At 48.6% G+C, this 18,458-nt stretch overlaps 7 protein-coding genes across 7 annotated transcripts; 4 read left to right on the top strand and 3 right to left on the bottom strand.

Moving 5' to 3' along the window:
• Positions 1–275: 275 nt before the first annotated feature.
• Positions 276–2,154, top strand: N7533_012687 (putative nucleotide-sugar transporter; the record flags this gene model as incomplete). The annotated part of the gene is made up of 2 exons (XM_057109337.1): positions 276–725; positions 814–2,154. The coding sequence occupies 2 exons, from the start codon at positions 276–278 to the stop codon at positions 2,152–2,154; spliced, it is 1,791 nt and encodes a 596-aa protein (XP_056954438.1).
• A 527-nt stretch (positions 2,155–2,681) lies between these two features.
• Positions 2,682–4,511, bottom strand: N7533_012686 (DNA-(apurinic or apyrimidinic site) lyase APN1; the record flags this gene model as incomplete). Its single annotated transcript, XM_057109336.1, has 5 exons — positions 2,682–3,486; positions 3,549–3,683; positions 3,746–3,865; positions 3,925–3,961; positions 4,031–4,511. The coding sequence occupies 5 exons, from the start codon at positions 4,509–4,511 to the stop codon at positions 2,682–2,684; spliced, it is 1,578 nt and encodes a 525-aa protein (XP_056954437.1).
• A 383-nt stretch (positions 4,512–4,894) lies between these two features.
• Positions 4,895–8,863, top strand: N7533_012685 (putative checkpoint protein kinase (SldA); the record flags this gene model as incomplete). Its single annotated transcript, XM_057109335.1, has 3 exons — positions 4,895–6,022; positions 6,130–6,565; positions 6,630–8,863. The coding sequence occupies 3 exons, from the start codon at positions 4,895–4,897 to the stop codon at positions 8,861–8,863; spliced, it is 3,798 nt and encodes a 1,265-aa protein (XP_056954436.1).
• Positions 8,864–9,069: 206 nt separating this feature from the next.
• Positions 9,070–10,600, bottom strand: N7533_012684 (NAD(P)/FAD-dependent oxidoreductase; the record flags this gene model as incomplete). The annotated part of the gene is made up of 3 exons (XM_057109334.1): positions 9,070–9,302; positions 9,393–9,969; positions 10,052–10,600. The coding sequence occupies 3 exons, from the start codon at positions 10,598–10,600 to the stop codon at positions 9,070–9,072; spliced, it is 1,359 nt and encodes a 452-aa protein (XP_056954435.1).
• A 1,161-nt stretch (positions 10,601–11,761) lies between these two features.
• N7533_012683 (putative short-chain dehydrogenase/reductase family protein) lies at positions 11,762–12,868 on the bottom strand (the record flags this gene model as incomplete). Its single annotated transcript, XM_057109333.1, has 2 exons — positions 11,762–11,882; positions 11,961–12,868. 2 exons carry the CDS (start codon positions 12,866–12,868, stop codon positions 11,762–11,764), a joined length of 1,029 nt encoding a protein of 342 aa, XP_056954434.1.
• Positions 12,869–14,705: 1,837 nt separating this feature from the next.
• On the top strand, positions 14,706–15,254 carry N7533_012682 (uncharacterized protein; the record flags this gene model as incomplete). Its single annotated transcript, XM_057109332.1, has 1 exon — positions 14,706–15,254. One exon carries the CDS (start codon positions 14,706–14,708, stop codon positions 15,252–15,254), a length of 549 nt encoding a protein of 182 aa, XP_056954433.1.
• Positions 15,255–16,441: 1,187 nt separating this feature from the next.
• Positions 16,442–16,719, top strand: N7533_012681 (uncharacterized protein; the record flags this gene model as incomplete). The annotated part of the gene is made up of 2 exons (XM_057109331.1): positions 16,442–16,458; positions 16,506–16,719. 2 exons carry the CDS (start codon positions 16,442–16,444, stop codon positions 16,717–16,719), a joined length of 231 nt encoding a protein of 76 aa, XP_056954432.1.
• Between the last annotated feature and the right edge of the window lie 1,739 nt (positions 16,720–18,458).

The following is an 18,458-nucleotide window of genomic DNA, read 5'->3' as shown; positions in this document are numbered from 1 at the left end:
TGCGGCAGCAACTCGCACCCCGTGACCGCCTCTCCTTTACTCTTTCCTCTTTCCGACTTCACTCCATGCTTTTTCGATCTGATCTGATCTGATCACTTGACCCAACACTTCGGAGAGGGGGGGTCTTAATTTACACTTCTCCACCACCGAAATTCCTCTCCTTTAGTCGCACCCTCCATGGGGCAAACACAAACACCTCCCGCCCCCGTTCCTTTCCTTCCGATCCGCGTCTACTAGGTAAACCCTGGATTTCACCACATACTACCTTACACGCAATGGGGTTATCGGCCGCAACCCATCATCGACGGCGGAGCTCGGTGCTCACGGGAAATACCAATGTCCGACCACAGCCGAGTGCATCGGAGCGAAGGGATGACAGTCTTCGACCGCTCGGAGATAGATGGGATGAACAGGAGCCTTTGACCGCAGAAGATACCGATGCATCAGATCTCTCATCTTCCGCAATCGAGACGCGTGAACTGACTGAGATGAGCTCGGATGATGATCAATACGATGAGGAGACTGGTCTTACCACATCTCAGAAGCGCCAGCGCCGGCGCCGGCGCAGACAACGCCGTAAGCTCGATGCCCGCATCGCAGACACCAAATCATCGCGATATGCCATCTTCCAGCTGGGTCTGGCCGATCGCAATGTTCTCCGCAAGCTCCTTGTGAACGCTGGCCTGATTCTGATGTGGTATTTCTTCTCATTGTCCATCTCCATAGTAAGTGTACCTTGCGCGTCACATGCCGACTGCCGGCTCATGGCTATGACGATAAATATCAAAACTAACCAACTTATTCGCTTCGCAGTATAACAAATGGATGTTTTCCGAAAGCGACGTCGTCTTTCCCTTCCCTCTTTTTACAACCAGCTTACACATGGCTGTCCAATTCACATTGGCAGCTATCTTGCTTTGGATTTTTCCGTCCTTACGACCTCAACATCCTCCCGAGTCCCTCGCCAACTCCCCCGTCGAAGGACTGAAGGAATCTGAACCCATAATGACAAAGTTCTTCTACTTCACACGCCTCGTGCCCTGTGGTGCCGCCACATCCCTTGACATCGGACTCGGCAACATGTCTCTCAAATTCATCTCCCTCACCTTCCTCACCATGTGTAAATCTTCCGCGCTCGCTTTCGTTCTGATCTTTGCTTTCCTCTTCCGCCTCGAGTCGCCTTCCTTCAAGTTGATAATAGTCATTGCCACAATGACGATTGGTGTGGTGATGATGGTCGCTGGTGAAACTGCGTTCAACGCACTCGGCTTCAGCCTCGTCATTGCTTCGGCCTTCTTTTCTGGCTTCCGGTGGGGTCTAACACAAATTCTTCTTCTGCGTCATCCGGCCACTTCGAATCCATTTTCTACACTCTTTCTTCTCACGCCCGTGATGTTCGTCTCTCTTATTACTATTGCCCTTACTGTTGAGGGCCCAGTGGAAATCCACAAAGGCTACCTCGCCCTCGCCGAGAAGCACGGCAACTTGCTTGGGGCCGCCCTCCTGGTATTCCCAGGTCTTCTTGCTTTCTGCATGATTTCATCCGAATTTGCATTGTTGAAGCGCTCTTCCGTTGTCACTTTGAGCATTTGCGGCATATTCAAGGAAGTGGTGACCATTAGTGCCGCGGGAGTCATCTTCCACGATCAGCTTACACCCGTCAACATGGCTGGTCTCGGCATCACGATCGGTAGCATCGCGACTTATAATTATATGAAAATTTCCCGGATGCGCAGTGAGGCTGCAAGGGATTCTTGGAGCCGGGACGGAACTCCCGAGTCTGATACCGATGATGGCGACCTCACCGGCCCGGAGAATGGGGATTACCGTCAAGTCGCGGATGAAGAGACCGATATTATCGCTTCTTCCCCGGCTGGCCAGTTCAACGATGATCTGCAAGCTTCTTCAGCTGGTGATAAGCGGCGCTCGTTCCGCGTTCGCGCTAACGGTGCCATGCACGGGCTTAGCGTCTCCACCACCATCCCTGAAGATGATGGACCTCCAGAGCCTCTCAAATCCGCTCCCCCTACAATTTCTACGATGGCCGAGGCTGGGTTCAACTCGCAGCTTCCCCTGCCCAGCCGGGAGGCTTCACCCGGGGTTCACTCCGCTTCATCCGTCTCGCCAGTTCGGAGCCAAACTCCACATCATTAAAACATTTTTCTTCTCATGATACCAACTTACTTTACTTCATTCATCTAAATACCATACTATAATGGTACCTTTACTTCTCTTTCCTTTTGCGACGGTAGCTACCAGCACCATATTCTCCCTGTCCGTGTTTCTTTTCTTTTTTTTGTGGACAGGGAGTCAACGATTCTTTTTTTGATGAAGAAGGTCGCATTGTTTTGCTGACCGCTGCATGCTGTTGATATCTCATGTAAACGCTGACTTGGGTCTTACGGAGCAATGAGTGTCTTTTGGGGGACGGTTGTTAGAAGGCAGGCAGGCTTTTTGGTGTCTTCTTTGCATGGAGGCTGGCGGAATGGAATCATATATCTGAGCGGCGGTTTAATTGATACCAATTTAAATTCCCTTTTCTCGGGAGGGCTATATGCCCCTACGTTCATCTTGACTTCATTCAATTCTATTGTACTCGCGGCACCTTCATTGTACTAGTAGAAATTAAGTATCGTATTGCAAGTATCCGAAAATTTTGCTTCGCGATCTGCACTGATAATTCAATTCAATCCTTCTTCCCCCCCACCCTTTATCATATCGGTTAAACTCTTCTGCTTCCCTTTCCCCTTCGCCTCCTTCTTCTTCTCAGTCTCCAACTTCCTCTCATACTGCTCCAGCTGGGCCTTCCTCATCTCCGCCCCCTCCTCCGCCAACTTCCTCTCCAACTCCCGGAACTTCTCTCCTTCAGCATCCATCCCAATAAGCGACTCAAGCAGCTTGATCTCGCGCGCCCAAACACCAGGATCAGGCACCGTAGCCGCAGACGCACCAGCCGGCCTCTTGGAATTCTTCTTCTTCGCACCACCTTCATCCTCATCGCCCCCTTCAGCCCGGTCAATAGGCGTTTCCAAAACCATAGGCATATCCTGAAACCTCTCCTCATTCATAACATTATGAAAAGCGCGCAGACCAAGGAATCCAGTCCCGATATTCGCGTGCAAATCACGCCTACTCCCCTTCGGTGCTTTAGAATCATTCAGATGCAAAGCGCGCAGAAACCGGATCCCGATCAACTCGTCAAATTCGGCAAGGAAGGCCTTGAATCCTTCCGGGGTGACGAGGTCATAGCCTGCGGCGAAGCTGTGACATGTGTCGATGCAGATTCCAATGCGGGAATGGTGCTCCTCAGGAATCAGAGCAAGGAGATCTTTGAATTCGGAGAGGAAGCCGCCGATTGTGTTGCCGTGGCCGCACATCGTTTCTAGAACCGGGATTACGGTGCTTGTTTCTTTGATTGCGGATATTAGGGCGCCTGCGAGTCGGGATAGGGCTTCTGGGAGGGGTTCTCCGTTTGTGCTTCCCGGGCTGGAGAGAGCGGTGTTAGATTGACGGTACTACTTTGGGGAGGTATTGGTGGAAGGGCATACTGGAAGTTGTATAGTTTGATACCGAGAGCTTCGCAGCGGCGGAGATCGTCGACGAAAGAGGTATAGGCCTGTTTGGCTTTGGTTTCGTCGGATTGGGCTAGATTCACGAGGTAAGATCCGTGAGGCAGAACGTATCTGGTAGATGTGTTAGTCTAGGGCTTTGATCGAGTCTGGAGTTTATTGGATTTAGAGCTTACTTGGCAGCGTCATAGTTCTTCTCGGCGCAAAGCTTGTGGAACTGATCCCGGTGCTCATCTTGGAGAGGTGGATTGTCCCATTTTCGCTGGGATTTCAAAAATAGGGCAAATGCGTTGCCACTGGTTTGGTAATTAGCATTGGCACTCTGTATAATTTAGTGAAAACATGAATGACTTACCCAATCTGTTCGCTGTTATGGATTGAGTTGAAAACGCCTGTTCGAGAATATGATTAATTTCTTGGGCTTGGGCTTTTAAAGCGAGGACTAAATGTATAGAGCGTACCCTTTGCAGCACTGACATGAGCACCAACGAACATTCGTAGACCGGGTGTTCGGGGAGCCAGAGGCATGGCTTCGGCGTCCTTTTCTTCTTTGGTCTTCTTTCCGCGTTTGGCAGGCGCTGCTTTCTTTGCGGAGGTAGTCACAGCCTTGGCCTTTGGTTTGCTGATAGGCTTTTCTTCTTCTTCTGCCTTTGGAGCCTGCTCTTCGTCGTTCTTGATGGCAGGCGAGGATTCTGTATCATCAGCCTCTTCCTTTTTGACGGAAGACTTGGCCGGTAGTCTCTTCGCTCGTGATGCCTTTGGTTTGACCTCGGGCTCTGATTCTTCTTCTTCGGAAGATGCCTCCTTTAGACTGACTCGCGACTTTTGGCGCTTTGTTCGTCTCAATGGGGAATTTTCTGGGGTCCCATTGCTCAGATTCCTCTTGTGACCCCCCTTGGGTGCCGCGATGGGTTCTTCCTCGTCTGGATGAGAGACACACATTGCACAACACTGCTCTGAAGTTCAATCGGTTGTAGCGATGACAATGGCGATGACAAAAGGAATGATGGTAGCTTTTGTACCTTTCAAATGATGTCGATTCCAGTTGGCTGTCAGAAAGCCGGTGGATCTCTAAGCTGATTGGAGGTTCAGCGGGAGGGGCAATTCGTCAGGCCTGGGCTCGATTGTATTGAAACACAATTTCCAAGGTTGACGAGGGTGATTGAAGTGTATACCGAATTGAAGATGGGATGGTATGCACTTGATATATCAAAAATTGAAATCACCTGACAGTCTTTCCACCGGTTGCTCCTTCCCTATGAACACTCCCGTGCCTGCCTTGTGTGTTATAGTCACGTGTTGATCACCGGGGTAACTTTCACGTGATGTTTATCGATACCCCAAACGGTCCAGCTTGTCCACATTGGGAAGGCACAATTGCAGCCCCTCCGACCTCGAATCGACGACAAATTATCACTCGACCCAAAACATTCAAGGGAGCTCCTGCAGGTCTCGGAATTATGGCTGCCTCCGACGACCTAATCGACTTCGACATCATCGAGGCTCAGAAGGAAAACGTCCAATCACTGCCTGGTGGTCGATCAGCCCGACAGCTTGCCCAAATATTTTCGGCGGGCAGCAACAGTGACAAACTCGCAGCTCCGTCACCAAACGATACACGGACGATAAATGGCGCAATCCGTCAAGAATACGAGGCCGAACTCGAAGTTATTGGAGAATCGGACGATCCTCTCGACGTTTACGACCGCTACGTGAAATGGACCCTGAACGCATACCCCTCGGCCCAAGCCACCCCCGAGTCCGGCCTCCTCCCTCTACTTGAACGGGCCACCAAGTCATTCCTCTCATCTTCACACTACAAGAACGACCCTCGGTATCTCCGATTGTGGCTACACTATATCCGATTGTTTTCCGATGCCCCGCGCGAGACCTTTGCTTTCCTAGCACGGCATCATATTGGTGAAGGCCTGGCTCTGTTCTACGAGGAGTTCGCTGCATGGCTCGAGGGCGCTGGACGCTGGAACCAGGCGGATGAAGTTTATAGACTCGGCATGGACCGCGAAGCCCGACCTGCTGAACGGTTACTCCGCAAATACAGCGAATTTCAACAACGATACGAAGCTCGCCCTCAAGATGCCGGCCCTTCCTCTCCCGCTCTTCCGGCTGTTCGTCCGGCTCTCGCCGCCAAAACAGACCCTTTTGCCCTGTCAGATGCCTCTGATGCGCAATCCTCACGACCATCACCCACAGCTGCCGCCCCGAAGACGAAATCCGGGAAGACCAAAATGGCTATCTTCTCAGATGCCGACGCTGGGGAATCCAGCCAACCAGCCACCAGTGGTGGTCCGACGAAGGGATGGGATAGTATTGGGTCAATTCGGGAGCGCAAGAAGGAAAACGAGGTGGAGGCAAAGCCATGGGTTGGAGAAACATTGAAGGCTGGAGGAAAGAAATCAGGGCCAAGCCAAAAGATGGCCATTTTCAGAGACGAGGTGAGTTTGCAATTTCGCGTTGCCTATTCCTTTTCAGACCTTCCATATATTTACGATCACAGGACTAATTGCTGGCTTAACCCTATGTGCTTCGATTGTGTATTCAGTCCAATCCAATTTCACCTCCTAAAGAAGAGAAAGCTCCCAAACAAATTCCGGAACATCATGTAAGGGAAGCGGTAAACCCACGAACCGGTCGACGCGAACGTGTCTTTGTCGACCTGGAAGCAGTATACCCAGATTACAGGAATCCGGTGCATGAAATGAGCTTTGAAGAACTTAGGGCGATCCAGCGCGGTTGGATGGATATGGATTGGCGGCGCCTAAAGGAGCCCTTGCAGCAAATCTCGGGCAATTCTGTAGGAGCTGAGTGCCAGACCATTAACTTCAGAGAGGCAAGATCTGAGGAGGGCTTACCAGAGCAATCAGATGAAAAATTGACAATTTATGGACAGCAATCCCACTCTCAAGAACGAGATGGGCGGGCTGAGCACAAATCTGGGAAACCCAAGAAGTTCAAGGAGCAAGGGAATACTCAGACCGGTGAGAAAATAGAACTGATATTCATTTCCAATGTTTCGTGAATTCATGACTGACAATCACATAGTCAAAATGAAATTTGACTCGCCCTCGAATTCCAAGGTCCGACGGAAGAGTACCCGAGAGCCCACTATGACCATGCATACTCGTGCTGCGACCGATGAAATCTATGACATGTTCAGTCAACCCCTGAAGGCCGAAGAAGAAGATGCAGCGGATAGTTTGTACGGTAGTGACTATGACGACGATGACTGTGATAGCACTGGTACTGGTCGCATCTCAGCAGCCTCGAGTGACTTTGGGGGCGAAGAAACACAAACCTTCCACAGGTCGCTTGATGATACCGGATATGCCGACACCACACGGGCTGAGAGTGTTTTGGGGGATGATTGGACGGAGTTCACTGCCAGGGATGTCCCTGGTATCGAAGGGGCCGATGCCACTTCTCACTCCGTTCTCAGCGAGGAAGATGTGTATGAATCTCAGCATGGCACTCCGGAAAAAGAACGCTTTGTACCACGAATGCCTTCTGATTATAACGCGCCGTACGGAACATATCGGGATCCTGCAATCATGGCACAGAACCGACTGCCGTTCATGACTCCGATTGTTGAGCGCACGGAAAGCTCCATTTCTATGACGGCTGCTCGGAACACTATATACAACGCAAAGACCCCCTCGAAAGCACGAACACCATCTGGGGTTCCTCAGATGGGAAACTTATTGCTCTCCAGCCCCGTTGGAGCCCCAACACCATACCATGGCGACAACACTGTTACCTCCATGGCCGATGCACCCTTTAGCCCCACTGCTTTCAAGGCACTCGGTCCCAGACCTCATCGAAGGGAAGCGATTATCCGCGACGTGCAATGCAATCCAACTGACAAGGGAATTCGAAACACCATTCTGAATGCATTGGAACCCCAACTTGCAACATACGCAGGCTACCATGGACATACGAAAGACAGTAACTACGCGTCCATGATACAGAAATTTCTCAGAGCCCATAGCCGGAAATCAAGAGCTGCTGACGATGATGGCATTGATGCACCGGCTCTAGAATTCCCAGGTGCAGAGCGAAGCTACCTCATTCGGCGGGAGCTGGGAGCTGGCGCTTATGCTCCGGTTTATTTGGCAGAGAGTGTCGAGAGTGAAGAGCCATACAACTCTGATGAAGAAGACACAAACCCGAGCAGCTTAGCAAGCAAAGTGAGCCCATATGACAAGCCGCGACACGCATTTGAGGCCGTCAAGGTTGAGAATGGACCCTCGAGCGCTTGGGAATTTTACATGATCCGCACCGCATACGAACGCCTGCGTCAATCACCCGGCCATGTCCGTGCAACGGATAGCGTTGTCCGCGCTCACGAACTTCACGTGCACCAACGTGAAAGCTTCTTAGTAGAAGACTACCGGGGTCAAGGAACAATCCTTGACCTGGTCAACATAGTCCGCAACGACCACAGCTCTGACGGTGGTCTCGAAGAATCACTCGCCATGTTTTTCTCAATTGAACTATTCCGCACTATCGAAGGCCTCCATGCGAACGGGATCTTACATGGCGACATTAAAGCAGACAATTGTCTCGTTCGTCTCGATGAAGCTAACCCAGACTTGCCCCCGAGCAAATCACTTTCCCTTCTCGATCTCGATGCTGCTACCGACGAGGACGACGATGATGACGATGAGTCGAGACCCAAACGCCGAGACACCATCCACTACTCACCCAATGGTCTGCACGGCTGGGCAAGCAAGGGTCTCTCACTCATCGACTTCGGCCGCGGAATAGACATGCACGCATTCCAACCGAACGTCCAATTTATCGCAGACTGGGAAGTCGGCACACACGAGTGCAACGAAATCCGCGAGACGCGGCCCTGGACCCATCAGATCGATCTATACGGTATCGCGGGTACAATCCACGTGCTCCTTTTCGGTAAATACATCGAGTCCGCTCGCGTTCGCACTAGTAGTGGGACCGCTGGCGGGCCAGAGCCACCAACCTACCGAATCCGCGAGTCTTTGAAGCGATACTGGGACCGGGAGCTGTGGTCCGATGTTTTCGATTTACTTCTCAACCCTGCCTCCGAGCGTTGGGTCGCGATGGAGCGCGAAGACCAGGGTGGTCTTGCTGAGGATGAGCACGCTGCTGTCTTGCCGGTGCTAGCTTCTATGCGTTTTGTCAGACGTAAGATGGAGGATTGGTTGGTTGCGAATGCGGAGAAGAAGGGTCTTGTTTTGCAGTTGAGGAAGATTGAGGCTATTCTTGCTAATCACAAGAAGAAGCTTGAGCGTTCTTGATTTGTCTTGTTTTCTGTCGTGTTAGATTCCTGTCATGCTTGATGAACCTCTATACCCATACCCCCCGCCTCGATATCCTTTTCGGAGCTAGACCCTCGTTGAGTCGGTCGGCCCTATTTCTCTGTCTATACTCTTTTTAATAGTGGATATCTTTCTTCATATAATTGTTCCTACTTTTCACCCATTCACCTGAGGCGACATTTACTCTATCCAAGAATATCATCATAAACCGGATCCAATCGAGCAGTCGACGTCTCAAACAATCTTGGAAGGCCCGTTTCGCTGAAAGGAATCGACTTCACTGCCATCTCCGCAGCAGCCTTACCGGATAGGAAAACGACCGGCATACCATGCCCATTAAACCCAGCCGCAATCAGCTGTCCAGGTTTACCCGGAACCTCTCCAACATGAGGCAAGGAATCGGCACTGTATCCCATCACTATTCAAGTCCAATTCATTAGCCTCGAGTTTGATTTCACCAGCCCACCTATCACCAAGAAAGGGGGAAGGGGAGATAGTAGAAACACACCACCAGTCCAAATATGCCTAACCTCCGCCTGACTATCCTCCCACCCAAAAAAAGTCCGCTGCATATACCCATCAAAATACCTATCCGCCTTCCCAATCAACTCCCCATCATCAGAATTCCCATACCACCCTGCCAAATCATCTTTAAAGATCCACGAAGCCCCACCGACAATAATCGACCCATCATTCCGGGAAATCTGATAAATAAACGCCCCCGGCCCGTGTCGAATAGCATACGTCTCGGGTAGACGCCGATATGGCGCCCCGGGACCAGGCTGGATTGCAGTGCAGAGGCCCTTGCAGGGAATGATGGCTTTCGAGTACTGCGGTGCTACGCCGCTGGTAAATGCGTTTGTGGCGAGGATGATTTTTCGCGCATGGATTGTGCCTCGGGGGGTTTGGACGGGCCAGAATCCGTTGATTGTTTGTGTTTCTCCTATTGATAGCACGGGTGTGTGAGTTTGCAGGTTTAGACCTCTTGATACGGCGAGGCTTATTAGGTGGGTTATTAATTTGTAGGGCCAGAGGTGGCCGGCGGAGAAGCTGAAGCCGCCTTTTGCGTCTCGAACGTGTGCTTTCTTTTTGTGTGTCAGTTTATTTCTTTTTTTTTCGAGAGGGGTCGATATGAGTTGATAGATCAATTGGGAAAAGATCGCTTACTTCCTGTGCCTCTGTCTCGGATAGGTCCTCTACATCATCCATGAAATCGAGATTCTGGGCTCGGAGATAATCCACAAATTCCCTTTTCCGCTGCAACTCCCCTTTATCGAGATAAATATCCAGAGATCTGGTGAGGGTGAGATCGCAGTCGATTCCTTCTCTGGCGACTAGATCGGCTATCTCCTTGACATGAGATATCTCGAATCGAACAACTTCCACCGCAGCTTCAAGTCCATACCGCTCGATATATTTGGACGTAATGGAATACAGATCCGGTCTGAGATGACCCCCATTGCGACCCGTGGCTCCGGAGCATAGTTCTCGGGCCTCGAGGAGAACAACGCTTGGCGGGGTTGCAGTTGGATGTTCCGGGAAAAGATGGTATGCGGCTGATGCACCGGCGTAACCACCGCCGATTATTAGGATGTCTGTCTCGGATGGGAGATTGGGTGTTGTTTGGTGGGTGTCTAGTGGGTGGAGCGATGTTCGCCAGAATGGTTTTGTGGAGCCGGTTGTTGGTTGGGGGAATGCCTTTTTGCTTTCTGCCATTTTTGGATATTAAGAATCGGTTGGTGGGTTGGTTCCTGGAGAATGTTGGGGAACGAGATGGTTCTCAGGGTGGTGTTGATAAGAAAAGGTCGGGGTGGTTCGAGTCGGGCTTTTATCTACCGCGGCCGAGCGGGCTCAGTGCGGGGCGATCTCGGGGAACGCAAATGGTCAATTTGCCTGATATAGTATGAGGGGTATCTCGGGTGGGAGTTTACGGATCTGTTTATGAGGTTTGTGAATGTATCCTTTGGTTTGTATGTTCCGATTTATTCTACACTGGAGCAGGTGATGATAAAATCTTTTTGAATTGAAGTGGATAATCATCGGGGCCTTGGACTTTCAGCATATCTCAGTTGCGGGACCAGATTACTCGAAGGTTATTGAGTATCAATATGAGCATTATGTCAATCGAAAAAACCATCCAGCGAGGAACTAGCGTCACAGAATTAGCTTATGTATAGATAATGGGCTACATTTTATGGAGTGTCACATACCGCACATAAAACACTTGGGAGATATTTGGTCCCGCAACTCGCGGTCCTGTAACTCGCGATTACAGTCTTCTAACTGCTGGGGACTCTCAAACACCATGGTACTGGTAAGGCAGAAGGGCGGCAGGAGGATGGTGATTGTGGTGGTGAATGTGGTGGTGAATGTGGTGGTGCTGTCTAATTCCGCAAAAGTGAGCGGAACACAGAACCATACATAAATCATCGAATTAGCAATGACTCCCGTATCGAAGTGCGTGGTGGATGGAATGAAATGAATTACTTACGACGGTGAGGAGTAGGAGGATAAACAATACTAGTAGGCGGCGAGGAGGAGCCGTCACTAGGAAGTGGCTGGTTTGAATTGTTGCGAAGAGAACAAGTGAGGCGGGGATGAGACGGTGGGATGAAGAGATGAGAAGAGGAAGAGAAGAGCCTTGGGAGAGAAGAAATAGAATGTTTTTGTGGGCCTCACTGCAGGGTCGCTCCTTCCTTCTGTTCCATTTCACCCAGCAACAGCACCTTCCTCATTCGGTGCTAGAAGCCTACGCCTTGGCTTAGTAATAGTTGAAGTATAATAGGTAGAGCCGAGACTATTCAATGTGAATTAACAAGCTACATGATATGTGAAAGATGAGGATTTGATAACCGGCTAGAGTTGTTTTGGCTGGTCTTACTTTGCCAAAGACTCTAAAATCCCATTAACATTCACAAAACTGAGCTCTTCCAGGGTTTCCTGCCAGAGTCTTTCCTTAATATTCTCCCCCTCGACGGTGTACAGCAAAGGAGGATATCTGTCTCTTGAATTAGCACATCAAATTCCATGTGTCTCGATCTTGTGTCTCGATCTTGTAAATGCTCGGTTCACTCACGGTGCAATCCCCCAATTCATCAATAGGCATCCATGTGACTCCTTCCCCTTGGTAATAGCCGCATCAAGATATGTGGTAGCTCCAAGCTTCATGCTTCGACCAGTTGTCACCTTCAGTAGATAGAGCAAGAATTTGATAGGTGCGGGCGCTTCACGCTGCAGAGATGTGCCCTTGACGAATCCCGGTTCCACATAATTAATCACCACATCATTGGCAGATACCAAGTCCGTAAGCTTCCAAAGAAACAGCTGACCCAGATACTTCGATGTAGGGTAGATGTCAACACCATCAAAGGTCTTCTCGTCATCGAATGCTTTCAATAGCGGGATCTCGCTTTTTTGCGCAAACTTTGCGGTCAGAGATAGCATGCTCGTGACAATGGTCAACCGGCCCGGTGTACCAGCGGGTGACTTGATCTTTAGAAGCGGGAGGAGCAGGATCGACAATAGCATCGTGGAGAGATAGTTCACTTGCATAGTCTCCTCGTGCCCGGTACTCGCGAACCTGAAAGTCGAATTGGATAACCCGGCATTCAAAATGGCGATATCAAGTCGAGGCAGTTTTGCTTTGACCTGCGATGCAAATGCTTGGATCGAGTCATAGGAGGACATATCAAGTAGCCAGACCTCAATATCAGCATCGGGGTATTGTTTTCTCAGGTCAGCGGCTGCATCTTCGCCTTTTCTCAGCGAGCGAACTGCGACGATGAGCTGCGATAGCTTGTAGGACAGAAGTTGTCTTGCACATTCTAGACCGAGGCCCGTGTTGGCTCCTGTCACAATTGCAACTTTCCCTGAGAGATCGGTGTCACTGGAAACATATTGAGCTTTTGAATAGAACTGGTTCGTGATGAATTGGTTTGGAAAAAATGGCGTGGTAGAGGGGGGCAATTCTTTTGAGGAAGACATGCTATTCGGGTGCTGCAATGAGATGGTTTGTGTATTTCTAACTCAGTCCGATGGGGTAGAATTTATAAGATCATGGCCTGGCGGAGTTAAGGATACGTCCGTGGCTGCTCATATTCTGTTGTTTACCCATTCCAAGTTGACCCTTTTGACGGCTTTCGGGTCTCGACATTTGAAGGGGATCTTCATTCTACTCTATCCACTACTCGCATTCGAGCCAATCATATGCTCTATTTGCACGCCAATCCGAAATAGGAATACAATATCGTGCATTAGCGTGGCTATATTTGGCCTAGCTCCCTGGAACCCATCTCAGTCGCCCCGTCGCGAACCATCATGTCGTCAAGATTCCCTTCCTACAACCAGTCATGTAAAATAAGCCTTGAAGGATCGCATGATTACCTCCCTGAAGATTCAAGACTTTCGGGCTCGGAATTAACGGAGACATTGCCTATGGATCCATGGTCGTTATGGGCACTGCCAAAGAAAAGAAGTGGTTAGCCGCTCCCAGTGGTGATGAGAGACTGCTCGGGTTACAAGTCACGATTTGATGAATCTTTACATAGCAGGCTCGAAACGGATGGAGGGACATGGCTTTCACAATCGCTAAGTATCCTGTAAACTCTTAGAGTCAAGGCGTATATTCGTTCGGAAAGATAATTACCACCTGGACGGGCGGGAGTCGGCCAAAACTTACTCGGCCGAAATATTTTATGTCAATAACTACTACAGACGAAAATAGCCCTGGAGAGTTGCAGAACAAGATGCAAAAACAAAACATACAACAGCAGGGATTCTCAGGTGGTCAGGTCACCCACCATACTACTAACCTGCCGGCGTGTGGCTTGAATGCGACCAGTAGCTGGGTGGGCGCCGCCCGGGTGAGAAATGGGTGACCGCTGCAAGCCTTCGGAGTTGATTATATCAGTCTTTTGGCCCAGCTGATTATAGCTAGGCTAAAATGGCGAAAATCTCGGGTAACCCTTACAAAATTTTAATAAGATTAATTTAGACTCTATTACAATAGATTAAAGATAAAAGTACAATACTAATAAATAAGTTCTACTCTTTCTTGTCAGATATAACAATAATTGTTTAGACTAGGAATAGCCCATGGTGCATTTTCGGTCTAGCGGTATTTTGCCCCCATTTCTGAGTCGAAATCTCTTTAACAAGAATAAGCTAGATCAGCAACTTTATAGTATAATCTCTTTAGCTATCTAAACCCTATTAAGTACTCATTATATCCTAGCACATGTTTCTAAGTTAAGGATACCCCGTACACAATAAACAGGAATAAGATCAAAAATCTTGTCAGAGATATTACCGAAAGGCGACTAAGCACGGTTAGGGTCATGGTAATCAACGGGTAGTGCTTGGATGAGTATAAACGATACTTTGGACTGTCTGTGAAGACAAGGTCAAATTTGTATTTAGTAAGAGCCACACGGTCGAACTTTGAAATCGCTCTTCAATGTTGTCGTACCCTTGATTGCCAGTGAATGAAATGCTGTACCATCACGGGTCTTGGGGCCTAGTTGCCTGTATTCCGAATTGGGAAGGTACGTTGGAGACACGGTTGCCCAGGTGAGCTTCCTTCTAGTGGAAGTGGGCAGATGGCACGACGCGTAGTGAGTTGAATTGCACGGGGAGGAAACTACGAGAGGCACGCTTCCTAGGCTAGTTCGAATATACTTTCAAACTACCCTCCTCGATAACTCTCTCGCCTCAACACCACGCTCAGCCTTACAACATTCCCCCCACAACAGTCGACCGAAACCCCCAATCTCGATTTTCTCTTCGTCTTTTTTCTCTCGCTCTCATCCAAGCACGAGCTACGATGAGCAATCTGGACCTCCCGGCGCATCGAGATGAGTGGAAGTCTCAAGTCGCGACCGCTTTTTCGAGAGAAGGATGCCCTCCCGTTCCAAGTAGAGTCAATTGGCATGGTGGATCAAATATGAGCCATGTGCAGTTCCTCTCGCTGAGAAGCATCTGGCCCACTCCCCTGACCGGCAGTGAACTCGCAAGGGAGTTTGAGACAGAGCTTCGCAGAGAGTTGGATACTGCTAGAAATTGGTTAGATTTGTTACCACCATTCCGGGCCTATCTGGAATGTGTCAGGAATCATCAATCAACAACGTTCTGGAGTCCCGAGGCACCAGAAACCTTCGAGACAGCCCTCAGTCTGGGCATTATGCAGCTAGCTCGATCACAACAGAGCCGGCTGTTGAAAGCCATATCAGATGGAGTCGCAGATGAGGAGATGGTTATATCATCCCTCATCTCTTTCTTGGATGGAATCACGGTCCTCTGTCCCCATGTCCGTTGCGGATGGTCAGCGAAACGGCGATCCATCACGGGGGGATTTCGGCGCCCAGAAGCTTAAGGTATTTGTCGATGGGCTACTTGTAGCCCGGGATGGCACGCTGGTTAAAATTAGACCATCCCAGGACGACCCTGGCTAAATAATGTCCGAAAAGAGTCAAGTCGGCACCCCGGTCGACGACCCTGTTCAAGCATCATTCGTCGTGACATGTCATCTACGCCGACGACTGGAAGTGGGACCCGAACCAGAAGTGTTTCGCAATTATCATCCGGGAAGAACCTGTAGATATGTCGTTGTCGGGCCTAAGATAGTTTTGGATTATCATTGAATGTGTCATCCACCTGGGCATCCGGGTATCCTTAGGTATCACGGATGAGTCATTATTATGCCAATGGATAGTAAAAAATAAAAAAAAAAATCTATGAAAATCAGTTTAATTGTCTTTTCACTCGACTATCCCATTGGAAAATTCCAATCATGTCTATTTAGTTAGAGTCAGCATCCAGAGTCACGCCACAGAATAGCGACCCGGAGCGCTTCAGATTGGAAGTGATGAAAACCAGACGGAGCTCTCAGCTAGCCAAGATGATGACATACTTCAGAAATCTTAAAAGAAGTTCCTACTCGCACGAAGATCTTATGCATCTTGGTATAACAGTCGTTTGCCTCCCAGAAGCAGATATGCTGTTGACCAATGAAGGCACATTTCGACCTCATAATTCTTTTGGGCCGGGTTTCATCAAAGAATTCAAAAAGTGGAGGCACGTGTGCTACATGCGCGCACAGATTCATGGACAGTTCGTGGATTATCTTAAAATAATGGGGTTTACTGGTCTTGGCTGCATATTTCCCTGGCATCAAACTTAGTAAGTTGGAACCTCCGAGAGGATATTTAAACAAATCTATCACATAGGTCATGTACTAAGATATCTTTATTAGTGCCTTGGACCCTTTTTTCGGTGTGACAGAAGGATTGCTCTCTGTTGGGGTGCTGACGAGGTGTACAACCATCATAGACACATGGGATACCCCGCCGGGAGAAATACAATGGCTTGATCCGGAGACACTTGAGACCCTAAAAGAACAACCGCCTCATGTTCAAATCGTGTTATCACACAGGACTACCGTTCTGGCTGGTGAAAAATCTCCAATATGCGTGACCCAGACCGATTATATATTGCCAAGGGATACTTTAACGGCTATTGTGACTGCAATTCACAATCGTGTGTATCAGGCAGAAATTGAAAATGAGACAATATTCCCGGTAAGTGAGGAACAACTCCTGTCTCATTTTTAATGAGATCCCTATAGTGCTTATTTGCAGGTGTTATTATTCTCTCAATATTACCCTGACCGCATGCGTATCATTGAAGCAGTCTTCGACATCACCTATGAGAAGCTTACCCTTAGAACCACTCCTACGTATACGTTTGGCGATCCGGAAACGGCGCCATGGGACATCCTCATGCGTATGCATGCAAGTACACCTAGAGTATCCTCATCCTCTGGCCAGTACTCGAAGTAGGTTGTTTCTTCATTTTGTTTTACTGTGCTTTGTTGCTATTTGATTGTGCCAGGAAGCTTTTGTGGACTTTAATGATAACTAATCTTCATAATTGCTCAAACAGCCTTAAGGAGTAATATGCGGTCTCCAGATAGCGCAATCTGAGAAAATTCGATTAAATTTTAACAGAAAGAAATACCGTGGACTCAAAAAGTAAACCTTGAAAAGGTTGAGAGATGCAAATCAACCTATAGTATACATGGACCTCTGGTATAAGCTTCTTCCAAATTTCTATCTAGCCACATGCAAGCACTACCTATAAATCAACCTTAAAATCTTTGTCCTACTTGTGAAGAAAAAATTTTTTACAAGGCAATGTAACCTTTGAATATGTAACTTGACTCAATGTGATGAATTACTAGCTACAGTCGACGTTAAGAAGCCCCTCAATAAGACAACGGGAGCCAATATAATCATAGGTCTTTCTAACCACACCCCTTTGGCAAACGTCTTTTGAAAACCTATATATTTCTTGACACGCTCTCTAGAGTGAACCACTATGTACCACAAGTTGTGCCTGTGAAGATCTCTTTATTTTTGACCTCACCCCTATTGCTAAAAAGATTTTTGCCCCTTTTTTACCTCATCCTTCCCCGTAACTCACCCAGTATAGCTGTTTCTTCTTGATTTAGAATATCCTCTATGTATAAGATATTCTATAATCGAACTAGGCCTATCGCACGGTCTAAGGAAGGGAGCCAGTATATTATTTTGAAGATTTATCGCTATTCTGAGTCTTACATCCTCGGATACTAGTTACTAGACGTGTGCAAAAGGGGTCCCATAGGCTATGGTAAATGCAAAGGGAAGTTATTTGATTGGTCCGTTGGATACAGCCCACGCGGTCGTTACAGGATATAACTTCACTCCTATGAGGACTTCAAATATAACTTTTTACACTCTCTTCGCCATCTTGGCCTCTGTTTTCCCCTAGGCCCAGGGCTTCAGTCACTCTCTATGGTGTGTGTGTGTGTGTGTGTGTGTGTGTGTGTGTGTTGGTTTGTGGATATTGTAAGGACTCAGGTGCATTGAAAGATAGCAGTAGTATTGAACGAAGGTATTAAGCTGAGAGAGAGAAGAAGAGAAAGAGAGAAGCTCCCATCGCAACTATCTACACATGAGCGGCTGCCGGGGTCACGTGCCACAGGCACCGAAGGCTTCGATCGTTAGAGATATCGTCTCATTCTGCCTACCCTATCAGGCTTACCTACGCGCGCCCTGCTTCAGTATTTAACTAGTTTTGAATCAGGTGAGTATATAGGCTATTTTTATATCTAAATTCTATAGGTTCTAAACTATATTTTCGTCACTTTAGTAAGACAGCACTTACGTTCCACTCACCAAGCTTCTTTTACATATTTTTTGGGAGCACCCCCCCGTGGGCTCAATAGGTAGTGAGAAATTAGGAATAGCAGATCTGGGCTAACGCCCTCGAGCTGCTATTTATTAGTTACCTAAACTGGGAATGAAGGCGACGTATCGGGGTGGGTCCTATTCTCACCCTGTTCTCACCCCGTTCTCACCTTTATCACCCCCAGTCTCCAATATTCTCACCCTTATCACCCGCACTCACCCTAGTAGAAAATTTCACGCTGTTTCAAAGGCCAGGGCTCTCTGAGGATTGACCAAGTTTAGTATTTGGCTAAAACACGGTCAGTAGTGCGGTGCCGCCCGGGTGAGAATGGGGTGAGCGCCGCTTT

The sequence above is a fragment of the Penicillium manginii genome (assembly GCF_028828005.1).
Source record: "Penicillium manginii strain IBT 31320 chromosome Unknown utg000009l:1.0-3297300.0:1.0-3298630.0, whole genome shotgun sequence".
In the NCBI taxonomy this organism is placed as follows: Eukaryota; Fungi; Ascomycota; class Eurotiomycetes; order Eurotiales; family Aspergillaceae; genus Penicillium; species Penicillium manginii.
Note: the sequence above shows the minus strand (reverse complement) of the source record. Positions and strands in the feature narration are given on the sequence as shown.